Source organism: Passer montanus, unplaced genomic scaffold (genome assembly GCF_014805655.1).
Source record: "Passer montanus isolate IOZ18808 unplaced genomic scaffold, ASM1480565v1 scaffold19, whole genome shotgun sequence".
In the NCBI taxonomy this organism is placed as follows: domain Eukaryota; kingdom Metazoa; phylum Chordata; class Aves; order Passeriformes; family Passeridae; genus Passer; species Passer montanus.
In genome coordinates this window covers 1297130-1317817 of record NW_024366480.1, presented here as the reverse complement: position 1 = coordinate 1317817, position 20688 = coordinate 1297130, and the positions used below count along the sequence as shown (strand labels likewise).

The 20688-nt window shown below is 36.7% G+C and overlaps 1 protein-coding gene across 4 annotated transcripts in view; it reads right to left on the bottom strand.

Moving 5' to 3' along the window:
- Nucleotides 1–20688, bottom strand: part of CIBAR1 (CBY1 interacting BAR domain containing 1) — a 25201-nt gene extending 4513 nt beyond the window's left edge. For 2 of the 4 annotated variants that reach the window (XR_005627164.1, XM_039706025.1), the window contains exons 1-9: nt 20531–20688; nt 18488–18722; nt 15958–16026; nt 10707–10808; nt 8788–8793; nt 7013–7117; nt 6378–6491; nt 4327–4446; nt 272–373 (exon numbers count right to left, since the gene is read on the bottom strand). Coding sequence is in view for 3 of the 4 variants with exons in the window: in XM_039706025.1 (XP_039561959.1) it covers nt 272–373; nt 4327–4446; nt 6378–6491; nt 7013–7117; nt 8788–8793; nt 10707–10808; nt 15958–16026; nt 18488–18722; nt 20531–20562 (885 nt within the window). In the remaining variant the exon portion in view is untranslated. Of the gene's footprint in view, nt 1–271; nt 374–4326; nt 4447–6377; nt 6492–7012; nt 7118–8787; nt 8794–10706; nt 10809–15957; nt 16027–18487; nt 18723–20301; nt 20451–20530 lie in introns of those variants that run through there. The other 2 variants (XM_039706027.1, XM_039706028.1) reach the window with 2 other exon arrangements.

Here is a 20688-nt window from a genome sequence, read left to right as displayed (position 1 = left end):
AACATCTATGCAAGTATAATACAGGCATCTATTTAAATATTTAATTTTCTAGCTACTGAAATTGCCTACTTTCAATGGATTGTGTTCCATCCTTTGAAAGCGGTCATTTATTGTCTGGCACTCTAAAATCAGTGCTGATTCTTGCTCCTGCTGGAATTCTAAATATGCACCCCCGTGAAATATTAGATCCAACATACAAAAGCCTTTAGGTAAAGGGGTTTTTTCCCCCCTTAATAAAAAACCCCCTCTTAGAGCAGTTTTGTTATCTCACTTCCTTAGTAGCATCAAATTCATCCTCCTCATCATCCTCTTCATCATCTTCATCTTCCTCCTCGTCCTCTTCTTCATCTTTTCTTAGCATTCTGCGGGAGATCTGATAAAACAAAAATCCAACCAAAGGGTATCAACTGTTTGTTTTCTGCAAACAAAAAATAATTCTCCATTGGTATTTTCAGCCTAAATGCAGGGTCTTCCTTTGGGGGTAGGGGGTAAGCTGTTTATTTATTAACTCTTCATAACATGCACACCAATGGAAAGATACATGACACAGAATAAAAATATAATGATTTTTAAAAGCAAAAAAAAATCCATGTAGTCCTTCAGAATTATAGGATAGGTAAAATGGTATTTTTTACCAAATTCATGCTAAAAATAAGATGCAAATCAGTTTTTTCTTGGGTTGGCTGCTGGAGCAGCAGGCTGAAGAGGAGTATTAGGGCCTAATCTTACCTTGAAGACATCAGACCTTGTCAGTTAAAAGCTCAAAGCGATGCTGCTTAAGCTTTTTACCTTTTTTTCCCCAATAATTAATTACACAAACTGAAGAGTCTTGAATCATAGACAAACTTCTTTCCCTGCCCATCAGAGCTTGCCTTTAGAGTAACTTCTTTTTTTGGTTCATCAAACATTAAAGACAAGTGTCAGCTGCCAGGCTTTCATCTCATTTGACAGATTCTGCAGCCTCTACTTTTTTTTAATGAGAGCTCAATCTAATTCCTGTTTAAGATAGATTCTTCCCAGACAATGCAACATTTACAATTTAAAGAAGGATACATGTATTTTTTTCCTTTCCCTGTAAGAAAGAGAACATTGAAGACACTTATCCAAGTCATCTGGAATGCTTTTGAAAAATTTCAGGTTCAGTAGTTCTCTAAGGGCATGTGCAGCTCTAATTTTTGTTATATTTTCTGTGTCTTCTCACATACAGTGATATAATAAAAACTTCTGTACTGAAGACAGAGCTTGCTTTTTCTTTTAAGCAGCCCCCTATTTTAAAGGTCCTTAAATGCTGATTATTAAATTGACTTCTGACATGTTATAATTCATACAGCCATGTATGTAATGTAAGATTTTGTGTGTGCATAAAGCAAACTGTAGTCATTGAACTTCTGAAAGAAGAAAAATCTTTAAGTCTTGTTCATGCTCACCAAGTACATAATTTAGCTTGAAGCAAAATAGTTGCTTACAAATTCCTGAACACAACAGAAAATGGAGTTAATCATTGGGCAAAGCTGGGTTAACTTGAGTTGAAATGTCTAAAGCAGCAATCTCTCATTCCATGAAAGAAAAAAAAGACAATAGCAGTTATTTGTAACTGGAGTTTAAGGAATGCTGCAGATTGAGCCTGTTAAGGAGAAATTAATTTCACTGGGACAGACTAATTTTTTAAGTTTTTTCCTAGTTCAGCATCTGAAATTCTTCAGTAGAACTTGTATCAGAGAAATTAATTTCACTGGGACAGACTAATTTTTTAAGTTTTTTCCTAGTTCAGAGCATCTGAAATTCTTCAGCAGAACTTGCATCGTATTTCTGAAGAAAAGCTCCCCCCTCCCTTTCCTGAAATAAGAACAATTTTGGCTTTATGGCTTTTTTCTGCTCACTACTCAAATAACTCTGACCATGCAGCAATTAACTAAATAGTATATTAAATGTTATCACTGCTGGTGGTAAGATGGCTATCCCTAAGAACCAAAGTGGATCAGGGAAGGAAGGTGAGAAAATAAATTATGCAATTTAAAGCCAAGTTATTATGCCAAAGAACTAAAATGTACCAGTATAAAAATTTAATTTTTCATAACTTAATGCAAAAAAAGAAAAATATGACAATTTTTTGACCATAAATAATTTTACGTAAAAATTAATGAGTTGCATGGAGGTCATGACAGTCCTTGTTTAAGCAGTTCAGCTCCACCTTTCACTGTAGATGCTACTTCAGAAACATGGCAATTCTCTCCACATCTTAGTGCTGGATCATTTGGATGCAGTCATTTTCAATAGTGGTTAAAATGATACTTTGCTGTCCTACAGAGTGTCAGTACAGAAGTTGGTTATATTTAATGGATGTAGGTAAAACTTGTGTAGTTGAATTTGATTTAAAATATCTGGAAAAGGTCATTCTGTTTTGCTATAGTTCCAAAATATAAGCTATACCAACCTGAATTGGTAAACCAAAACATTGAGGATAAACTGCCAAGTGAAGTGTCGTAAAATGAAGGACATAGCTCTCTGTGAGAAAATTAATCAAGATCAAGGAGTACTTTAGATTTTTAACATACAAATAATATAGAAACTTAGTCCACAGAGGCAGAAATAAATTCAAGGATGGTATGTGTTAAATCCTCTGAAAAGACCTGAATTGTGTTACTGGAACATTTTATTTCATCTGGTATGCAGTGACTGCCCACGCTGTCCCCCATGTACAGCCTAGTGTTGTGTGTCTGTCCTCCCCTGCCCCACAGACTTGGACTGTGTGATTCTGTGAACTGCTTCCCACATCATTTATACTGCTTTATACTGGAAATAGAAAAGTACTACATTACAGACAGTAAAGGACTACTGTGCAGCAGGACATGTGTCAAAAATTTCAGAGTGAAAGATCCACAGAAAAGATAAAACAAGTCACCTGCAGGTTTTTCTGAATACAGCATTTTTTTTCTCAAGAGCTGTTTGGTGGTTCCAAAGATTAGAGCCCTTAGTGTAATTCAGCACCATGCTATTTACAGAATCAGAAAGGGCTGCCCTTTCTTCACTGCCCTATGGTGACTGCATTAGTAGGGTGTTCCAGCCCTTTTTTCTGCCATGTGATCCTCCTCTGCAGACACACTGCAGCCAAGTAAGATGACCTTATTTTGAACTGCATTGCAGTTTTCCTCTAGGTCTAGATGACTTCCTGTTCTTTTCAGGCAAGTTAGAGGTTATAAGAACACTAACACCCAAAGTTAGAATTAAGAGCAGTCTAGGAAATGAGAAAGGTTGGTTAGTCAAAATGGAGTTGCACTCTACCTCTGGGAGAAATCACAGTGTACATAATCTCAGTTTTCTTGTTTTGTGTTTTTTTCTCTCACATTTTCTGAAGTGAATATGCTTGTGAATTCACACCCTGAAGTGAATTCAAGCTTTGGAATCTTGAATATGAAATTTGCTTGAGTGATAGAGGACTGGCAAATTCTCAGTGAAGGTAGTACTTCATGCACTGAATCACTAGGTTGTATCTCTTCAGATGACACAATTCGTGCTTTCAACAGAACAGCTCAACTGTAGTAATTGATGCTGTTCTGTATTGAGAGCAGAGAAGGTGTAAAGTGTGTACAAAGTCAAGAAAAGTATTCCTCACTACAATATCAATGCATGATTCTATTCAAAGAAGAAAGGTAAGATACATGCATTTTAAATGTGGCTTTGTCTTTAACTGAAACACTGGTAAGAATCATTGTAGTTACAGGATTTCAGTTGCAATGAATTAAAAATAATTTAGCCATTTTGCAATGTCTGCAAGTTTACTGCTGTAAACAAGTGGCAAAGATATTTGCAAGGTAGCTGGTCCAAAAAGAGTGGCAGTGTCTTCAACTGTTTCACTCTTTTTTATCATTCTTTTCCTCACCTGCTGTGAATTTTCAGAGAATAAATGAAGAAGTCTGTAGGTCATGAGTTTGCTCTGCTGCTAGAAGGTATCACTAGTCTGGATTAGGATCTGGTAGAGAGGTCACACTTTAGAATCTGAATACTAAGAATATGCAAGTATTCTAAGAATGTCGCTGCTCTTTCAAATAAGCTCCTAGATCTCTTCTCTGCAAGATGCCACAGTTGTTGATGGAAGACAAAGTATTGCTGGAAATGGCATTTGTCAAAAGTAAGCAACACAGCTTTAAAAGCTGAGGTTTTTTTCCCTTCATTCATAAAGCTGCATTATCAAGAGCCTATTATGATACTGATGCCATTGAAAGTTTCTTTACATTTCTGATGGTCCTGAATTCAAAGACAGTGGATCCATGTGCATTAGCTAAGTAGAGCTTTAATATAGTGCTTTAGTATGTAATTTTTTCTTACCTGTGCTGTTCTCAGTGAAGATTTTGAGGAGCCAGTTCTTTGCAAGGGGGACTTGGAATTTGCACGAACTATGTCTAAGCGAGACTGATAGTCTGGAGGATAAAGTGAGCTCCGAAAAACCTAATCAAATGGAGAAAGCTGTGACTTAGATGCTTGCAAGCTAAGAATCACCAAGACTGAAGCTTGCAGAAATGCAGCATTGGAGAATGAAACTTGATCTAGAGATGTGCATCAACTGTAGTTTGGACTGATCACTTTTAGCTGAAACAATGTCCTTGCTTAACCTGAGGCACATCAACATACTTATGTGGTCAAGGTAAACATTCTTCAGAGCTTTGGGGGCATTTACACAGGGAAAACTGCAATGGTTTCCCACCAACATATGTAGCTGAGTTTCAGGCTAAGATAGAAGTGTGAACCCCAGCAACTCCTTCAGGCTCTCCATTTCTTGCAGAGATGAACTCAACCCCTTCACAAGCAAATCCCTGCTGTCTGATACAACTGCATCAGAAAAATGTTATTTGAACTGTACAGAAAATGTACAACTCAAGAAAAATTTGGGAAGCCTCTTAGAATACAGGGGAGACCATGACATCCATTATATTTTCAAGTTATTTCAATACCAATACAGCTATTTGTGCAAGACTTTAAGTCAAGAAGATGGTATATTATGGTCAGTATTTTTAGGAAAAGTAAGTAATTGTCCAATTAACAGAAAATTTAAAATAAGATTCAAAATTTTGTTGTGAAAGACAAAGGACTGACTTTAAGGAGATTTCTGAATTGGTGCCATGTGCCATTATAATTGTGAAACTAAAATAGTACAAAATTGCCATGGCATAGTTTAAATGAAGTAAAATTACCAAGAAGTCTCAAATATGACTCACTGAAGACTCATGGTTTTTTAAGTCTTGCACTAACTTGGTTCTGAGCCATTTCAGAATATAGACAGAATAAAATTATGACTGGTGGGATTTACAAAAAAAGACTGAAAATGATCCAACTTTTTTGACAAACCAAACATACATACACAACACACACTTCCATGATATTAAGTTTAAAGACCCAACATCCAGAAGAACTGCAAGAATGAATAAAGGACTGAAAAGCCTATCTTGGGAAAGAGAGACCATAATTCAGAAAGAAAAGAAAGGGTGACTTGAAGCTGGTTACTGCCACAAGGCAAAAACCCCAATGTAGTAAATAACAAATGTCTCTTAATTCTGTAACAGCCTAATAAAAAAAAATGATTAAAAGATGAAAACAAACAAACAAAATTCAGGTTAGAGGGAGATCTTTAATGTAGTAGTTAGTCTTTACAACATCTTATCACAGCAGTATAAAATTTTTTCTACATTAATCTTTAGAGCAAGACACTGCAGAAGACACTTTAAAAACTGTTTTATGTTTAGCTGAGATTAGACTGGCAGGTAATTTTGTGAGTCTCTTTTCTGTGTTTTGTGGGAAAGATTAGATTGCCACTGCAGTTGCTGTCTGTGTTCTCTGAGATTACAAACCTGCATGCTCTTGCTGAAGAAGTGCAAAAAAAAAAGCTTGGTATATGTGAGTTTCTTCTGGGAACCTGAAATATTTGTTGCATTTTTTGCCTAATAAAAAAAAATGATTAAAAGATGAAAACAAACAAACAAAATTCAGGTTAGAGGGAGATCTTTAATGTAGTAGTTAGTCTTTACAACATCTTATCACAGCAGTATAAAATTTTTTCTACATTAATCTTTAGAGCAAGACACTGCAGAAGACACTTTAAAAACTGTTTTATGTTTAGCTGAGATTAGACTGGCAGGTAATTTTGTGAGTCTCTTTTCTGTGTTTTGTGGGAAAGATTAGATTGCCACTGCAGTTGCTCTCTCTGTTCTCTGAGATTACAAACCTGCATGCTCTTGCTGAAGAAGTGCAAAAAAAAAAGCTTGGTATATGTGAGTTTCCTGAAATATTTGTTGCATTTCTCTGTGTGGGACATGTGTAGCCCAATTGTGGAAACTGTTTTTATATAGGAAGTAAACAGAAAAGCAAATTTCAATCACTCTTACCTCCAAATCTTCATTTTCATCAATATTTTGGATATTCTGATAGGCAGCTGTATATATCTCTAAAGCTTTCCCATGGAACAACATTTCAATAGTTATAAATTCAGAAAATATATTCTGAAAGCAAATGAAAAGAAAGGTTTTCTTAATGCAGTATATTTTCACTTCAAAAAATTACTGTACTCTGTATTTGGTATTTATATGATATAAGTAACTGCATGATACTTAGTACTTTTAAATAGTCAGATTGGATGAATCTAAATTAATTTTAGACATGAAACATAAATTCTGGCTGGGCTATCACTTATGCAGTTATTATTTAATAATAAATTCTAAATAAATACTTCAAAAGCAAAGAGAAAATGTATTAGGAATAACATGTCTTACTGAAAAGCCATTTGATAATCTCCAATATGTATTCCTAAGATATTTCCAGTCAGAAGTTTTGATACTTTTATAGCAGGTTGAGGACAAGTTATCTGTAGATTCTATATCTATAATTTACAAATCTGTGAAATATTAATGAATACCATGAGATTTGCATTTCAGTGAATACTAGAATGTTGCTAATCTTGCCCCTGACTAATTTTATTATAGTATTAATCTTATTATGTAAGATGAAATGTGAGCACACATACTTTGATGTCCCTTATCTTCTGTTTCTCAAAATTATCAATGGTTTCCTCTAAGTGCCGAGTTGTTCGAGTCGCATCCAGTGACGCTCTATGCAGTTCATTTTCAGCCTGGTAAAGTAACACAAAGGTGAAATTAGTCTTGCATTTGATACAAAGCTATTTGCTGTAATTGCCATGATTTAAGTCTGAGTTTGCAAAACAATACATATGTGTGTTACAATATTTTAAATCTGTAGCTTAATGAACATATAAAGATGCCTTGGCTAGTGGCCAGTTGTAGCTTAATGAACATATAAAGATGCCTTCTACACTGTTGTGACTTTGATGTGAACCATGAAGAATGACCAGCTGCAGCCAGTCAGGAAAGTCCCTCTGCCTTGATTCATTTTCTGTAATGATCATGGGATAGTTTTACTGAGCCAGTCCTGACATCCCACTGACAACACAGTGACTGGGTTTAGGTACTTAACCCAGCACAGGCCATAGTGGTGGGTGAGCAGGAAAGGTCACCCCTTATTTTCTACTGCAGATCAATCTGCTGGGTCCAGAAAGTTTCTTTTCACTGTAGTGTGCTGAACATTATCTCAGTAAATTTTTACAAATTATTTAAATAAGCAATTATAGCAGCAGCTAGAACTAATGTACTTACCCTGTAAATATCTCAATCTTGCAGGCTAGAGTTACTGTAATTTTTAGATTTAAATGCATTTCAGGTATTTTATGTTTTTAATATTTTTGCATTATTAAAATATATTATTAAAAACATTTTCAGCAGGGCACTGGGAAGGGGACACATCAACCAATTCCTAACACATAAATACACATAAATACACATATCTGTTATACAAAAAGCATTTTAGATAGCTACTTTAATTAGATAGAATTATGAACTTTATAGAAAGATCACTACCATTTCAGGAAAGATATTGAAAATATTCTGATTAAGTCAAGTCTGAGAACTGTGTACTATTACAGTTTCACAATGTACAGCTGTAAGAGCTTGCACTTGAAATCTACAAGATTTGGGTCTAAACTTCTGTTATTTTCCATACATTATTGGTCAAATGTCACACACTAGTGATACTTAGAGGCTCAGTCAGTAAGTATCTTCACAAATCTATTTTGTCATTAGATTTGAAAGTAGTACATGGATCAAATACTGTATCCTATGATCAAGTTGTAAGGTTCTTCCCATTTCTACAAAACTGCAACTTGAGAGCATTTTTTTTTAATGGAAAAAGACAACACAGGTCCAGTTCCTGTGATCTAGCTTTTAGTGTTACATATATAGAAACCTAAGGAATAAGGCATGCTCTGTTCACTTCTTTGACTGTAATCTGCTAACCTTATTTTACAGGATTAGCAATTTGAAACAATCTCCTTTCAAAAACAGCCTGACATCATAGACACAACCCTGCCATTATGGGGCAAACAAAATTGATAATGATCTTTAGTAGTACATAAAGTCATATGTTCATCTCTCTTGATTTTGCCCAAACCACAGGAGGGAAGAAAAGACATTTTGTGTATTTTCAATTACTTCAATCAGTCACTCTGCAAGTGAGGCAGCTATTATGCATATGCAGCCCTTATGCATACAAATACAGTATGTCATTTCTATGATAATCAAATACACCTCCTCAATACATCTTAGATTGGACATAATTTGTCACATATGCTTTGGGAGAGGAATTCTGGTTGTTTTAGAGTGAAGTGTCTCAAGTCACAGAGCCCGCATAGTTTGAACAACAGCAGTTTGGCATCTTCTGAACACTCACCTGTGACTGGAAATATTAGTAAAGGAAAAAAATGGCAATGTAACAAGCAATATTCTACTTTCAATATACTGTGAACTATTTACCTTAATTATTTCAAAGCATCTATGTATTTAGTGCTATTATGTTGTCTGAAGCCTCTGGCTGTAAGATGTAAAGTTTGGTAGAGCTTTGCTAAGAATTCAACTATCCAGGCCAAAACATTTCAGTATAGCTGTCTGTTTTGGACTGAGGGCTTGGTTATTTATTTTTAAAATAATAAAAAGCAGGCAGCCTACAGTTTAGCAGACTTCTTCAGGGAAAAAAAAAATCTATTTTTATTTACAGAAGTGTATTTCTAAAAATCTGGTAATGTTTTCCTTTCAAAGCTGTGCTAACACATCATTTGTAAGATGCAAGTGAGTACAGATTCTTTGCTATCTGTGGCCAAAGTTATTCACTGCTGCAACATCACAGTTGCTCAAGAATAAGAGAACCCCTGCAGGAGCCCAGCTGCTTTGCTCTAATGTGGTAAAGCCTGTCTCAGACCTGAAAGCTGACCTACACACATCCTGAAAAGCAAATGAACACATTCCTGCTCCTAATACCTTTTTATGTGTTTTAAGTGTCAATCTGACCTTTTAAAGTGTCAATCACTTTAAAATGCTAACAGGCAGCATTTGGTGCTTTTGCCATGTGCAGAATCAGACTGTACTGAGATTTTGTAACTCTTGAGGCAAAGCTTTAAGTGTAGAAAACAGGTGTTACAAGAAGCTAAGTCACAGAAGAGTATTTGGGAGAAGCTTAGAAAAGAAACAAGAAGAAGTGAACTAGGTGCCAGTGACATATCCATGAAATGAAATGAAACGGGAATTAGCTCAAGGGAGAAAAATGGGACCAGTCTCCCTTTGGGAAATAAAAACAGCTTATTGTTATAATTTACTGCCTTAATTCCAACAAAAGAGAACTTTGCAACACAGCTCAAATTCTAATCCTGTGGCTGACAAACATCTGTCTTTATTACACATAGAATTCTAATTAGTCATGAACTGATTTAGCTGATTTGATTAATATTAAATGGAAATTCTCTGGCAAATTCAAAAATAAAATGTAATTCTCCTGTGTTCAGTTTGACCAACGCAGACATTTTCACTCTTTCTACAGTCTTATGCCCCAATCACTACAAAGATCCTGAAGATTCTAAAACAGAGTTGATAAAATCCAACCATGAATAGGACTGCTTAACTCCCAAGTCCAACACTAAAATGTAATAAAAAGTAAACAGCACATCATGAACCTAGATCCTGTACCATAATACATAACCATAAAGGGACTGAAGTAGGATGGCCTTGATCCCATTTATTTTGGCATTCCCTAGATTATGACTGCTTCAAAATTTGAAACTTCTGTAAGATTTTAATGGAAATTCTAATTCAGTTTGATGGAGGCTTAATTTTTCCCACTGTGATACAGAATAGTATACTGGGGAGGGTGACTGGTCTTTGGAAATGAAGAGCAGTCTAGCTGAACATTCTACTAGCAGAATAACAACTTATCCTTTCATACAGCTGGAGGAAACTTATATCCCATCTAGGTACCAGGAAGCACAATATAACCAAAATGGCAGGTAGAAAAACAATAACTCCACAGCAATAAAAAATAGACTGTGTGATTACACTTACTTTCAAAAACTTCCAAATTCCTGGATGTAATCTATGCCTACCTCTCTTGCATAAACATATCAAATAATTCATAGTTTCTTTTCAATTCAAAAGTGATTAACTACTGCTCTGTAGCAACTGTAATTAAGTTTAAGAAAAGATTCAGCATTGGAAACAGTTCCTCTAAGGAGCATTATTGTTATTACTACTTCCTAAACATAACAGTTTAATTCCCAAGAAATTGTAAAAATCTTTCTCCTAGTGACTAGAATCGCAGGATACGATAACGTGCAGATCTGACGGATTCCGCTGACGTGTCTTTTCCAGCTGAGATAATTGCTTGGCTTCTCGGTTCTTGGCTGTTAAAGTTGCTCTAAGATCATCCTGGAAATAAATGTTATAGACATGTTTGAAATACATCTCAGGTAATACAAAATATGCTCTCCTTCATACATGCATTGCCTAGAAAACATGGACAAAACTTCTGCTTCAAATAAAAACAGATTTTAGTGATCTGTCAATTGATCCTATGAAAGAGAAGTCAGTGGGGACTGAGAGAGTTTAGCACCTTGTGCAACTCCCTATAGCACATGTTATGATTGAAAATGTGGGGAAGGAAAGAAAAAGATATTCACAGCTTTATATGAAAAGTATAGCAGATGGTCACAAGCTGAGATCCCCAGAGTGCTAAGAAGGCAGAATAATTTCTGACTTAGCAATAAAATAAAACAAAATGTTGTACTTAGAAATAAAAAGCAGCATCAAATAAAGGGGCATCATTAAAAAAAAAAAAAAAAAAGCAGGCAGCAGTCAGTACCAAGGAGAAGTTATGAAGAAAATATAACTGCTGTCACCTGTCCACTGCCACCTGCTGTCACTGCTGACAGTGGAGCTGCTGAAGGGGCTGGAGCAGAAGTCTGATGAGGAGTGGCTGAGGGAGCTGGGAGTGTTTAGCCTGGAGAAGGCTCAGGGGGAACCTTACTGCTCTCTACAGCTCCCTGAAAGGAGGCTGTAGCCAGGTGTGGGTCAGTCTCTTCTCCCAGGCAAGCAGTGACAGGATGAGGACATAATAAGCTGCACCAGGGGAAGTTTAAATGAAACATTAAGTAATTTTTTTCCACAGGAAGGGTGGTCAGGCATTGGAATAACCTGCCCAGGGAAATGATGGAATCACCACTCTGGAAGTGTTCAAAAAAGGTGTAAATTTGGCACTCGGGGACAGTTTCCAGGTGAACATGGTGGTGCTGGGCTAATGGTTGGACTCAATGATCACAGAAGTCTTTTTCAACCTAAACAATTCTGTGCCACAGGGTACCATAGGAACTGTATGGCTGAAAGGGTTAAAGTGCATATTTTTATATATATATGCATTTAATAAAGTGTTTAAAACCATTTGAAACAAAATACATCCAAGTAATGATGGAGCTGAAGATAAAACTCAATTGATCTAGAAAGGGCAGAAACTGTTGACAACTGTTTCTGCTCCATTTCCAAAAGAGAAGTAGTATGTACTTCTAGGAAGACCTGTAACAATTTAAGAATGTTCATCTACCAGTTTTCTCAATTTTTTTCATGTTATAAAACTGTTTTGCAAACTGTTTGACATTACTGGAATGTAGGATTATCAGTCAAGTATTTATCATTCCACTGATGCTGGTGTGGAGAAGGTCACTCATTTTGATGGTTCCAGTTTAAAGGAGCAGTAGTTTAGAACAAGCAGAAATACAGTCTGAAGTCTAACAAAATCTGAGGTAGGATTGGGCATGCATTTCAAATGACCTTTTACTCCAAAATACCACTTCCACTTTTATTTGCCACTCCAGAAAGGAGTTAAAGCTATTAGAAGCTATCATATTGGGAAATTGTCTGTGCTCCTTCCTTGGATTTCACAATTTTAATGCTTGTATGTTGCCATGGCAGAAGGATATGCAACTAAGAGTATGTCTTTCAGTAAGTTTTGTGATCCTGTGACCAGATCACTACTCAGTGACAAGCACAAGATTGCCAAGTTTCACAGGGCTGTGTGTTCCTTCAATAACGAGGCTGCACATGAGGACAGGGTCAAAACATCCAGTTTCTTCCTTGTTTCTATCCTTACTATCTGTATATCCTTGTATATAACTGTCATTTTGCTTCATCTCCAGGGACACAGAGCTGGCTTCTGATAATAAAAACTACTTCATCTTCAGCCCATCAGTGCAGGTTTTACTGCTGTTCTTTCAGAATTTACACAACCTCTAAGGTCAAAGTATACTGAAAAGGCCTTTTGCTTTTATGAGAACCATGTGGCTACAAGAAAAGCAATGATAGAAGTTTTTAAATTGTTTTTCCAGTTTTAAATTTTAAAGGTAGAGAAAGAGAAAAGAACATATTTGTTTTGAAACAACAAAGTTTTCCATCTAATGGTCACAGCTGCATGGTTAGTGCTATTTAATGACTGAGTCCCATTAATAGCACTGACCTTCTAGGCCAATTTAAAACAGTCAATCAGATTTAACACTGTGGCTTGAAAGGGTGCTGACTTTCACACAAAGTGTACCTGAGGATGCAAAGTTCTAGTTACCATTATTAAATTCAGTACTTTCTTTCTAGCATGTAGTGACTTTGGAAATACCTACAGGGACTGAACTGTTCTCTCCTCTACCTCTGTTTTCTGTAGCAGCAGCCACCACCAAACATACTTCTCTCCTAGCTGAAGTGTGACAAAGAATTAGTGCTACCATGGTCGTAGTGGTGAAGCTCTGTACAAGTTTTGGATGTACAAAAGTAGGGCACAGTTACATACATACTTTGTCCAAGAGAAGGGTGCAGAAAAAAACCCAATAAAAATATTAAAAAGCTGGGGAAAATGTAATTTATGGTGAAAGAATCAAGGTGTACATTACCTAAGAGGAAAAAAAAAGAAAAATTTGTTTTACTAGCATCTAAATACCTTCATCCAGAAAAAAACCCACAGCATTACAGAGCTCTTTCATCTCAGTGGAGCATGTAACAAGAACCAAAGATTAGGTGAAGTCTTTCAATTAAAACAAAACACCACTAACATCAACTAACCACTAACTACCACCAACAGTCATACATTCACCTCCAGTGTCTTTAGACCAAGCTTTGATGTGTTTTTGGAAAATATGCTTTAGTTACACTCTAAAAGTGGAATGGAATAGGCAATGAGATAAAAGGTACAATGAATATAAAATTATTCACAGTCCCTCTAGGTTTTAACTATGAATTCAAGTCACACATAAGAACTCTGGTCACCCATCTATTTTCAAATCATACAGAAGTACAGCTATAGTTCATCCACCAGACAATGAGCTGGCAGAGCCTCATCACTGTACTGTTACCTGCTTCAGTCACTGAAGTTATTAAAGCAAATCAATCCTTTCTTCTGCACGTGGATCACTTTGGTTTTATGATGTCCTGTTTTACATGAAGGAAAGGAACCAGGAACAGAGTTGCCAAAAAGCAGAAAAGTGAAGATTGATATATAGAACAATGAAACAGAAAGAAATCCTCATATCCTACATTTAAGCTGTGTTACAGGACAAGAATATTGTTTTAGCTTCCACTGAAGCTATTCAGCAATGTAAACCAGAACAAGTGAATCAAACAATTTTACTGCATTAACAGACAAAGGACAACACTACTCTGATAGACCTGAGCCTCTTTAGTGCATTTAGTAGCACAGAAATTGATGTCTTACAACACAGAAAAAGCAAGTTGTTTTTAGATAAAACACAGAAACAGTGCTGTGTACTTTCTGGAACAGATCCAGTAAGTAAGCAGCAGCGAGAACATCCCCTTTAGAGAAAGAAGCTGTAATGACATACTCTGCCTGATTCTACTTAGTCAGCTAATGTAGTCACAGCTAAAGCAGTCCTAGAGGTAGCAGCTTGTGCTAGATTTACAGGAGTGACCAAATTTCCTTTGTCACTAAATATGTCCCAGTGATTACAGACGATAACTGAAGACCAGGTAGTTGAAGTTTTAACCAAGGTTTATGGTCAACGTGCAATGGGAAAAAAATAACCATTTAATCTAAATCTTTAGTGAACTCTGTCTTAGTTCAAAGGTAAACTGGAAAAATAATTGACCTCATCTACGGTTTAAAAATGCTCTTGTACTCTTCACTGTAGCTAAAACACACATTATGAAACACTTTCTGACATTCTGAAAGGCAAAGACCACAGGAAATTCAATTCACTGTTGCAAGCAATGACTTGGTTTCAGTTGCTTCTGTCCTCAGTATTACTGGCTATCAGTGGCAGTGCACCTCAAGACAGTCTCTTCAATGCTTTGGAAGCCCCAGGCATTGCTGAAATGCTTTGTGTTTCTTCAGCAACCCTACTGCCACAAACACATGAAACTTGTCCACCCCCAGCATTTATACCCTACAAAGTACTCAGTTCCAGATCTCACAAACTTGTGACCATTAAGATACCAGGTTTTAGGCACTACAGTCTATAGCTCTGCTAAGGACTACTGTGGGCAGTCCTACTCAAGTGTAGGATGCATTTCCTTCACAATCGTTTCTCTAACCACCAAGTGAGGTAACTGTGCAGTAAGTCACAAACAGTACTTGGTTCTTCACCGTATGGAAAAAAAAAAACCACAAAAAACCCCACAGGACAACTGCTTGCTTGAGATGCAGTGCCACAATCTATTCAAATTAATCATGATGAATACACTACAAGATTTTTGTTTTGGTATTTTTGTAAAATACCATCAGATAATAATAATAATTAAAGCTTTTGATTTATGTAGATTATGGTACACACATATACATCAATTACAGATTTGAGTTTGCAGGATTAAGGTATTCTCTGTAAAAGATACAAGTATTATGAAGATCTACTTTTCGTATCGGCTTATTAACAATTCCTTAATCAAGCTTATCTTTCCTGGAGGAAAGAAACTTACAGGTATTTTAAGGGAATATTTCAAACCTCTCTAAACATTGTTTTGAAAAATAGTGAATGATGAGACCTAAGATTTTTGTGTATCCTCAGGTCATTACAATGACTTAACAGAGAGGGATTTAGGCACTACCTACTTATGAACTTCAAATGTGTTTTCCAAGTTATGAACTTTAATGTAGAACATAATTCTGAGTTAGAAAAGCTGTTAAAGGCAGCATATTGATGACTAAGTGCCAAAGCAGTAATAATAATAATAATACTAGTAATAATAATATCATCACCATCATAATCAAAATCACACAATAATAAATGACATTATTTACAAATAAAAAGTCCTGAATTTACACTATTTACACTATCTAGGAAATGTCATACTAATGCCTTTTCTAAGCATTTGTTTGTGCTTGAAGAGACTGAATATCCTTGTCTTCATATCAAAGCTCTTTCCTCCACCATATATATAGCTTCATTTTAGATGTCCAACTATATAATTAAGTTAAACTGCTTACTGAAGTATGAAAAATCAGAACCATTTTCTCCATAAACAAAAAGTTTTCAACTGAGAGGCCAGGACACGGAAATGTACCTTGTGAGAAAACACATGTTTAACCTACCCTTTTAAGTTTCACTATGGTCCCATAACATTTCAGAGGTTCGACAACCTTGGCTTCCAGCCTGTCAACCTACAAAAAGAAATCACAAGGTTGCTAAAATCATCCATATCCACGGTGTGCAGAAATAGGAAACAATTATTTTAATGGTGACTCATCTTATTACAAATTAAATCCATATATGCTGAAAAAAATATTAAGATAAGGGTTTTAAAAATTTTGTAAAAGCTACAGTCAAGTACATTAACCAAGAAGGAATTTGTTTTCTGAAGAGCTCAAACTGATTTCTAGTGGAATTCCTTTTTTCTTAATTACATTGGGATAAATGAAAATGCTCATGGAAAATCATGAATACATCAAACTGAATACTAAATATATCCAGCATTGCCTCTTGGAGTTCTGTAGCTTTCTATCTAAAGATCAGTGTATTTGCTCTACACTTACTGATAAGGTTACATACTAAGCAATCTTTGCTATCAAATACACTGTGCAAAATGGAACTCTTCTTAAAAATGATGGAAACAGCATCACTGGTACTGAGTGCACTACAAATACCAATAACAGGGTATGTAAAATGCACAAATGCTCTCACAGATGAGTGGTTCTGAATTTTTGTTTCAGTTCTCCTCATCAGAAAAACAGCTACATATGGTCAGACAGGCAATAGGATAAGACCTGCTTGTCAAATCTGACAAAACTGTCTGAGTGGCTCCAGCATAATCTGCCAATGACTTATGGACCATGAGTGAGTCCTGTGGCCCATTGCTGCTACATCCAGATTAGGACAAGGTTAATACCTCTGCTGGGAAGGGACAGTTCCCCCTATATTGGTAGTCACCAGTCAGCCAAAATCTATGTCAGCTGAGCAAACATTACTCCTTGATACCATCTACCACTGCGCTGTCAAACAATTTCACTTAACTGCCAATAGAATAGAAAGGAATAGGCCAGTAAGGCTCTAAACAACAGTTATTGCAGAAGAACCAAATAGCCTGGCCACCTTACTTACTTACCCTACCACGTGTTGTGGTACCTCACACCTCACTATTTATATATCCAGCACTGCAGCTAAAGACCAGAAATTGATAATCCTTATAAGCTAATTTTTTCTTGCCCTCTCTGTCAGCATACAGGGAAACTGTTAACTGACTTGATGCCCAGAAGAAACAAAGCTGAGATAATATATTTTGTTTTCAGGAGCAAAGGAGAACTTGATTTAAAGACTAAAAGCTACTATTTTCCTTTGCTGCTTCTGCCTTTTTTCTTTCACAGGGCAATGTTGGTTTACAGACAGCCATGGCAGGAGGATGTAGGCCAAACATCAATTTTTTAAAACACATTTAAAATCAACAAAAGCAAAACTCAAGTTGTTACATATGTACCTCAAAATTACAGGTTCACAGTTTAATGATGAAAACAGAGAGATCATGCAGTCTGAGTTCACATTCACCTTTGGCCACAATATAAATGTAATAGCAGAGGATAATTTGCTATTACATCAATTGAAGCATAAGGACCTACATGGGGCTCAGCTGGAGCTAGACATATAAGAGCTTATGGAAAAATAAAAATCACACACACCCTAAGGTTTCTTATTACTTCTTAAAAATCCCTCCCTAAACAGACTGTTAAAGATCCACAATATTCCTTGCATTTCAAATGCTCTGCTTCCTATATTAAGTACTTTTAAAAGGTTTTCTTTTTCCACTTTGTTATTATGAAAAGGTGACTTGCAGTGCTCTCCAAAATAAAAAAGTCCTATCTGAAGACATAAAGAATGTCAACTACTTCAGTCTCTTTTTAAAATTATAGTGGATCTCAGCTGTTCAAAACTATAAAGGGGAATTTTCTATGTTCTACTTAAAGAATAGATACATACTCCAAAAACTTGTTTGAGTACTGGTCATTCATGTGAATGAATTTTTTTAATCTCAGTATTTGGAATTCTGTATGTTACAGTTTGACTGGCACCACACATAAATGTGCAAGTGGAATAAAGACCTTTCTTTGCACTCTCACTCATCTAGCAGAAATGTGACTATATAGTCACATATGGTCCAAATCAAGTTTGTACTTTTAATGCTGAACTACAAACTTATGAAATCTACAGTGGTCCCTGACAATACCCCTTCAATACTATTTCTGATAATGCTCAGCAAAAGGAAAATGACTGATTTTGCCTCAGCTGCTGCTAGACAACTCAAGTCAACAACCAAAAAAGAACACTTTATTAACCATAAATCATAATCTAACACCAATAAAAAAAACCTTGCTCTTTCTCAAATACTTCAAGTGTTCATATGGATAGTTTTCCTGACTTCAACAGTACTAATTTTAGGCAGTTTTCCCTGAAGTGATTAGGAGTGTAAATGATGAATGCTTTGGCAGCCTACCCTGCTCAGACATTAATATATAGACATGTTTTCTCCTGTTTCTCTTCTGATTGCAGAGTATATGATTTCCTTTTTAATCACAGATAAGTAACTGAAAAGTTCAGATGGCAAACACAACATGTACAGCTTTAATTTTGTACCTCTGCCTGGCGATAATCTTGAAGTCTGGAGAATTCATCTGCAAAGTTTTTCAGTCCAACTTTCAAGTTTGGTGTCTCTGTAGCTGCATATGCATATATTTCATTTACCAGAAGATCTGCTTTGTCTCGTAGTCTGGCAGTTTTACGTACATATCCAGCAAATATTTGGCACAATTCACCGAAATGTTTTTCCACATTTGAAACAGCATCTTGCATTTGTCTAGTCTGATTGTCCCTAGATACCAAAGAAAAATAAGTGAAAAATAAGAAAGGCAGAAATGTTTACAACACATATAGAAGAAAAACTATATAATTATACTATTAATAATTTAGATATCTCATCTCAGTGCAAAGCAGAAATTTATTCTGAAAAAGAGAATGTTGTAACTGATGTAATATGTGCTTATTTATGAATGAATAACAAACAAACAAAAAAGCAAATTTACACTTAAAGATCCAATAGACGAAAACCAAATCGCAAAAATCTGCTTGGAAGTTCTCCTCTTGCATTTAAGCAAAAGCTCAATATTACTAAATGGCATGAGTTACTAACACAGTGGTAACTCCTACAGTCTCAAACAAGACTTCTGCAAGACCACCTTCCTGCTGCAGCCTGCAATCTAAGCAGGCAAGGCAGTGGCTGGAGAAATTAGGCAGTAGAGGACAAACTGCTAAAGGTATTAAATGTTCTTTAAATTGCAAACAATCATTAAACTGCACTACAGAGTATAAATACCACCAATAATTAAAGAAGAAAGGTGAATGGACATAAGAGATGAAAACCGTAATACCACTGAAAGAACATCCATCACACTAATAAACAGCTTTCTTTCAAACTATATAAATCTAATTAATTTATTTCATCGAATGCCTGTATGTTTCATTATTAATGAATTAGATAAGTCATTCCAGTATCTCACAGATTTCACTTCGTATTTTGCTTTCCTATTCCTATATTATTTGATGGTCATGTGAACTCATGCCCATTGTTGATCTGAGTGAACCAGCTGTAAGACAGTTCAGCTAACAGTGCCTGCCAGATTCTGGGTCCTCAGAAGTCTCCATGATCCAACAGAAGGTTATTGATGTCAAGTGATGAATTTTCTGCAAGACAATTCACTCCTACCACTATCTTGGCACAGGACAGAAACAAAAACTTCCTTCATATCCGTAAGGTATCCCAATACTGCTGACCAATACTGAAATGCTGACTTTGTATCAGGATATATGATGATGAGAAAAACTGGAAGAAATGTGGTACTTTGAGACTAAACAACAATACAATCAATTCAAATGAGAAACACCTTTACTTCAGGAAAGGTATTTCATGCCAAAGTTCTGCCTTAGGAAAAACCCAGTTGGGTTGCTTCACAGCAAGCTGTTCAAAACAGATTCCGTTAAGGTTAAAAAAAACCCAAGGAAGTTATGCAGTCCTCCAGGACATGCTGGAGCACAGAACCACTTGAATAGGGACAGTTTCACCTGGTGGGTGAGTAGGCAAGTAAGAATTTCATTAAGTACTAATAAAGCTCTTTTTCAAAATTATATTACCTGACAAGATCTTCAGGAAAAGGTATATATTTCCTATTTTCTTGAAAGATCATATCAAAAAGTGTTTCCCTCCAGGAGGAAGACGTAATCACCCACTTTACAATTCAGATCTTACAGTACATTCATGCAACTAGTATTTCATTTTGGGACGCAAAACACTACGTGTTCTTATATGGGGATGTAAAAGTTTTCATTCCCCCCCTAATTATCGCGACCGCTTAGAACTCTCCACAGAATTATTCGCGAGAGGTCCAAATAAATACCGGCAGCACGTCTTTACTCCATCTCTGCACAGCACACTAGGCCTGGAAAAGTTTTGCGGCCTTTACCGGAGGAAGGCAGCGGCGGCCCCATCTCCCGAGGAGGCAGACGCGCCGGGAAGGAGCGGGCCCGCATCGCTCCCCGACCCCCGCGCCCTCCCGGCCGCGCTGCGGGCAGCGGGGCCTCCTCCCCCGCAGCAGCCCGGGGCTCCCGGCCCCCGCGGCCCCGTACCTGGCGTCCAGCCCGCGGCCCAGCAGCATCATGGTGGCGATTGCGGCGGCGGCCGGCGGGAAGCAGGGAAGCAGGGAAGGAGGGCGGCGCTCCGCGTGCGCTCCGTTTCCATGGACACCCGGCCCGGCCCGCCCCTCGGCCTGCGGGACGGGCCGCGG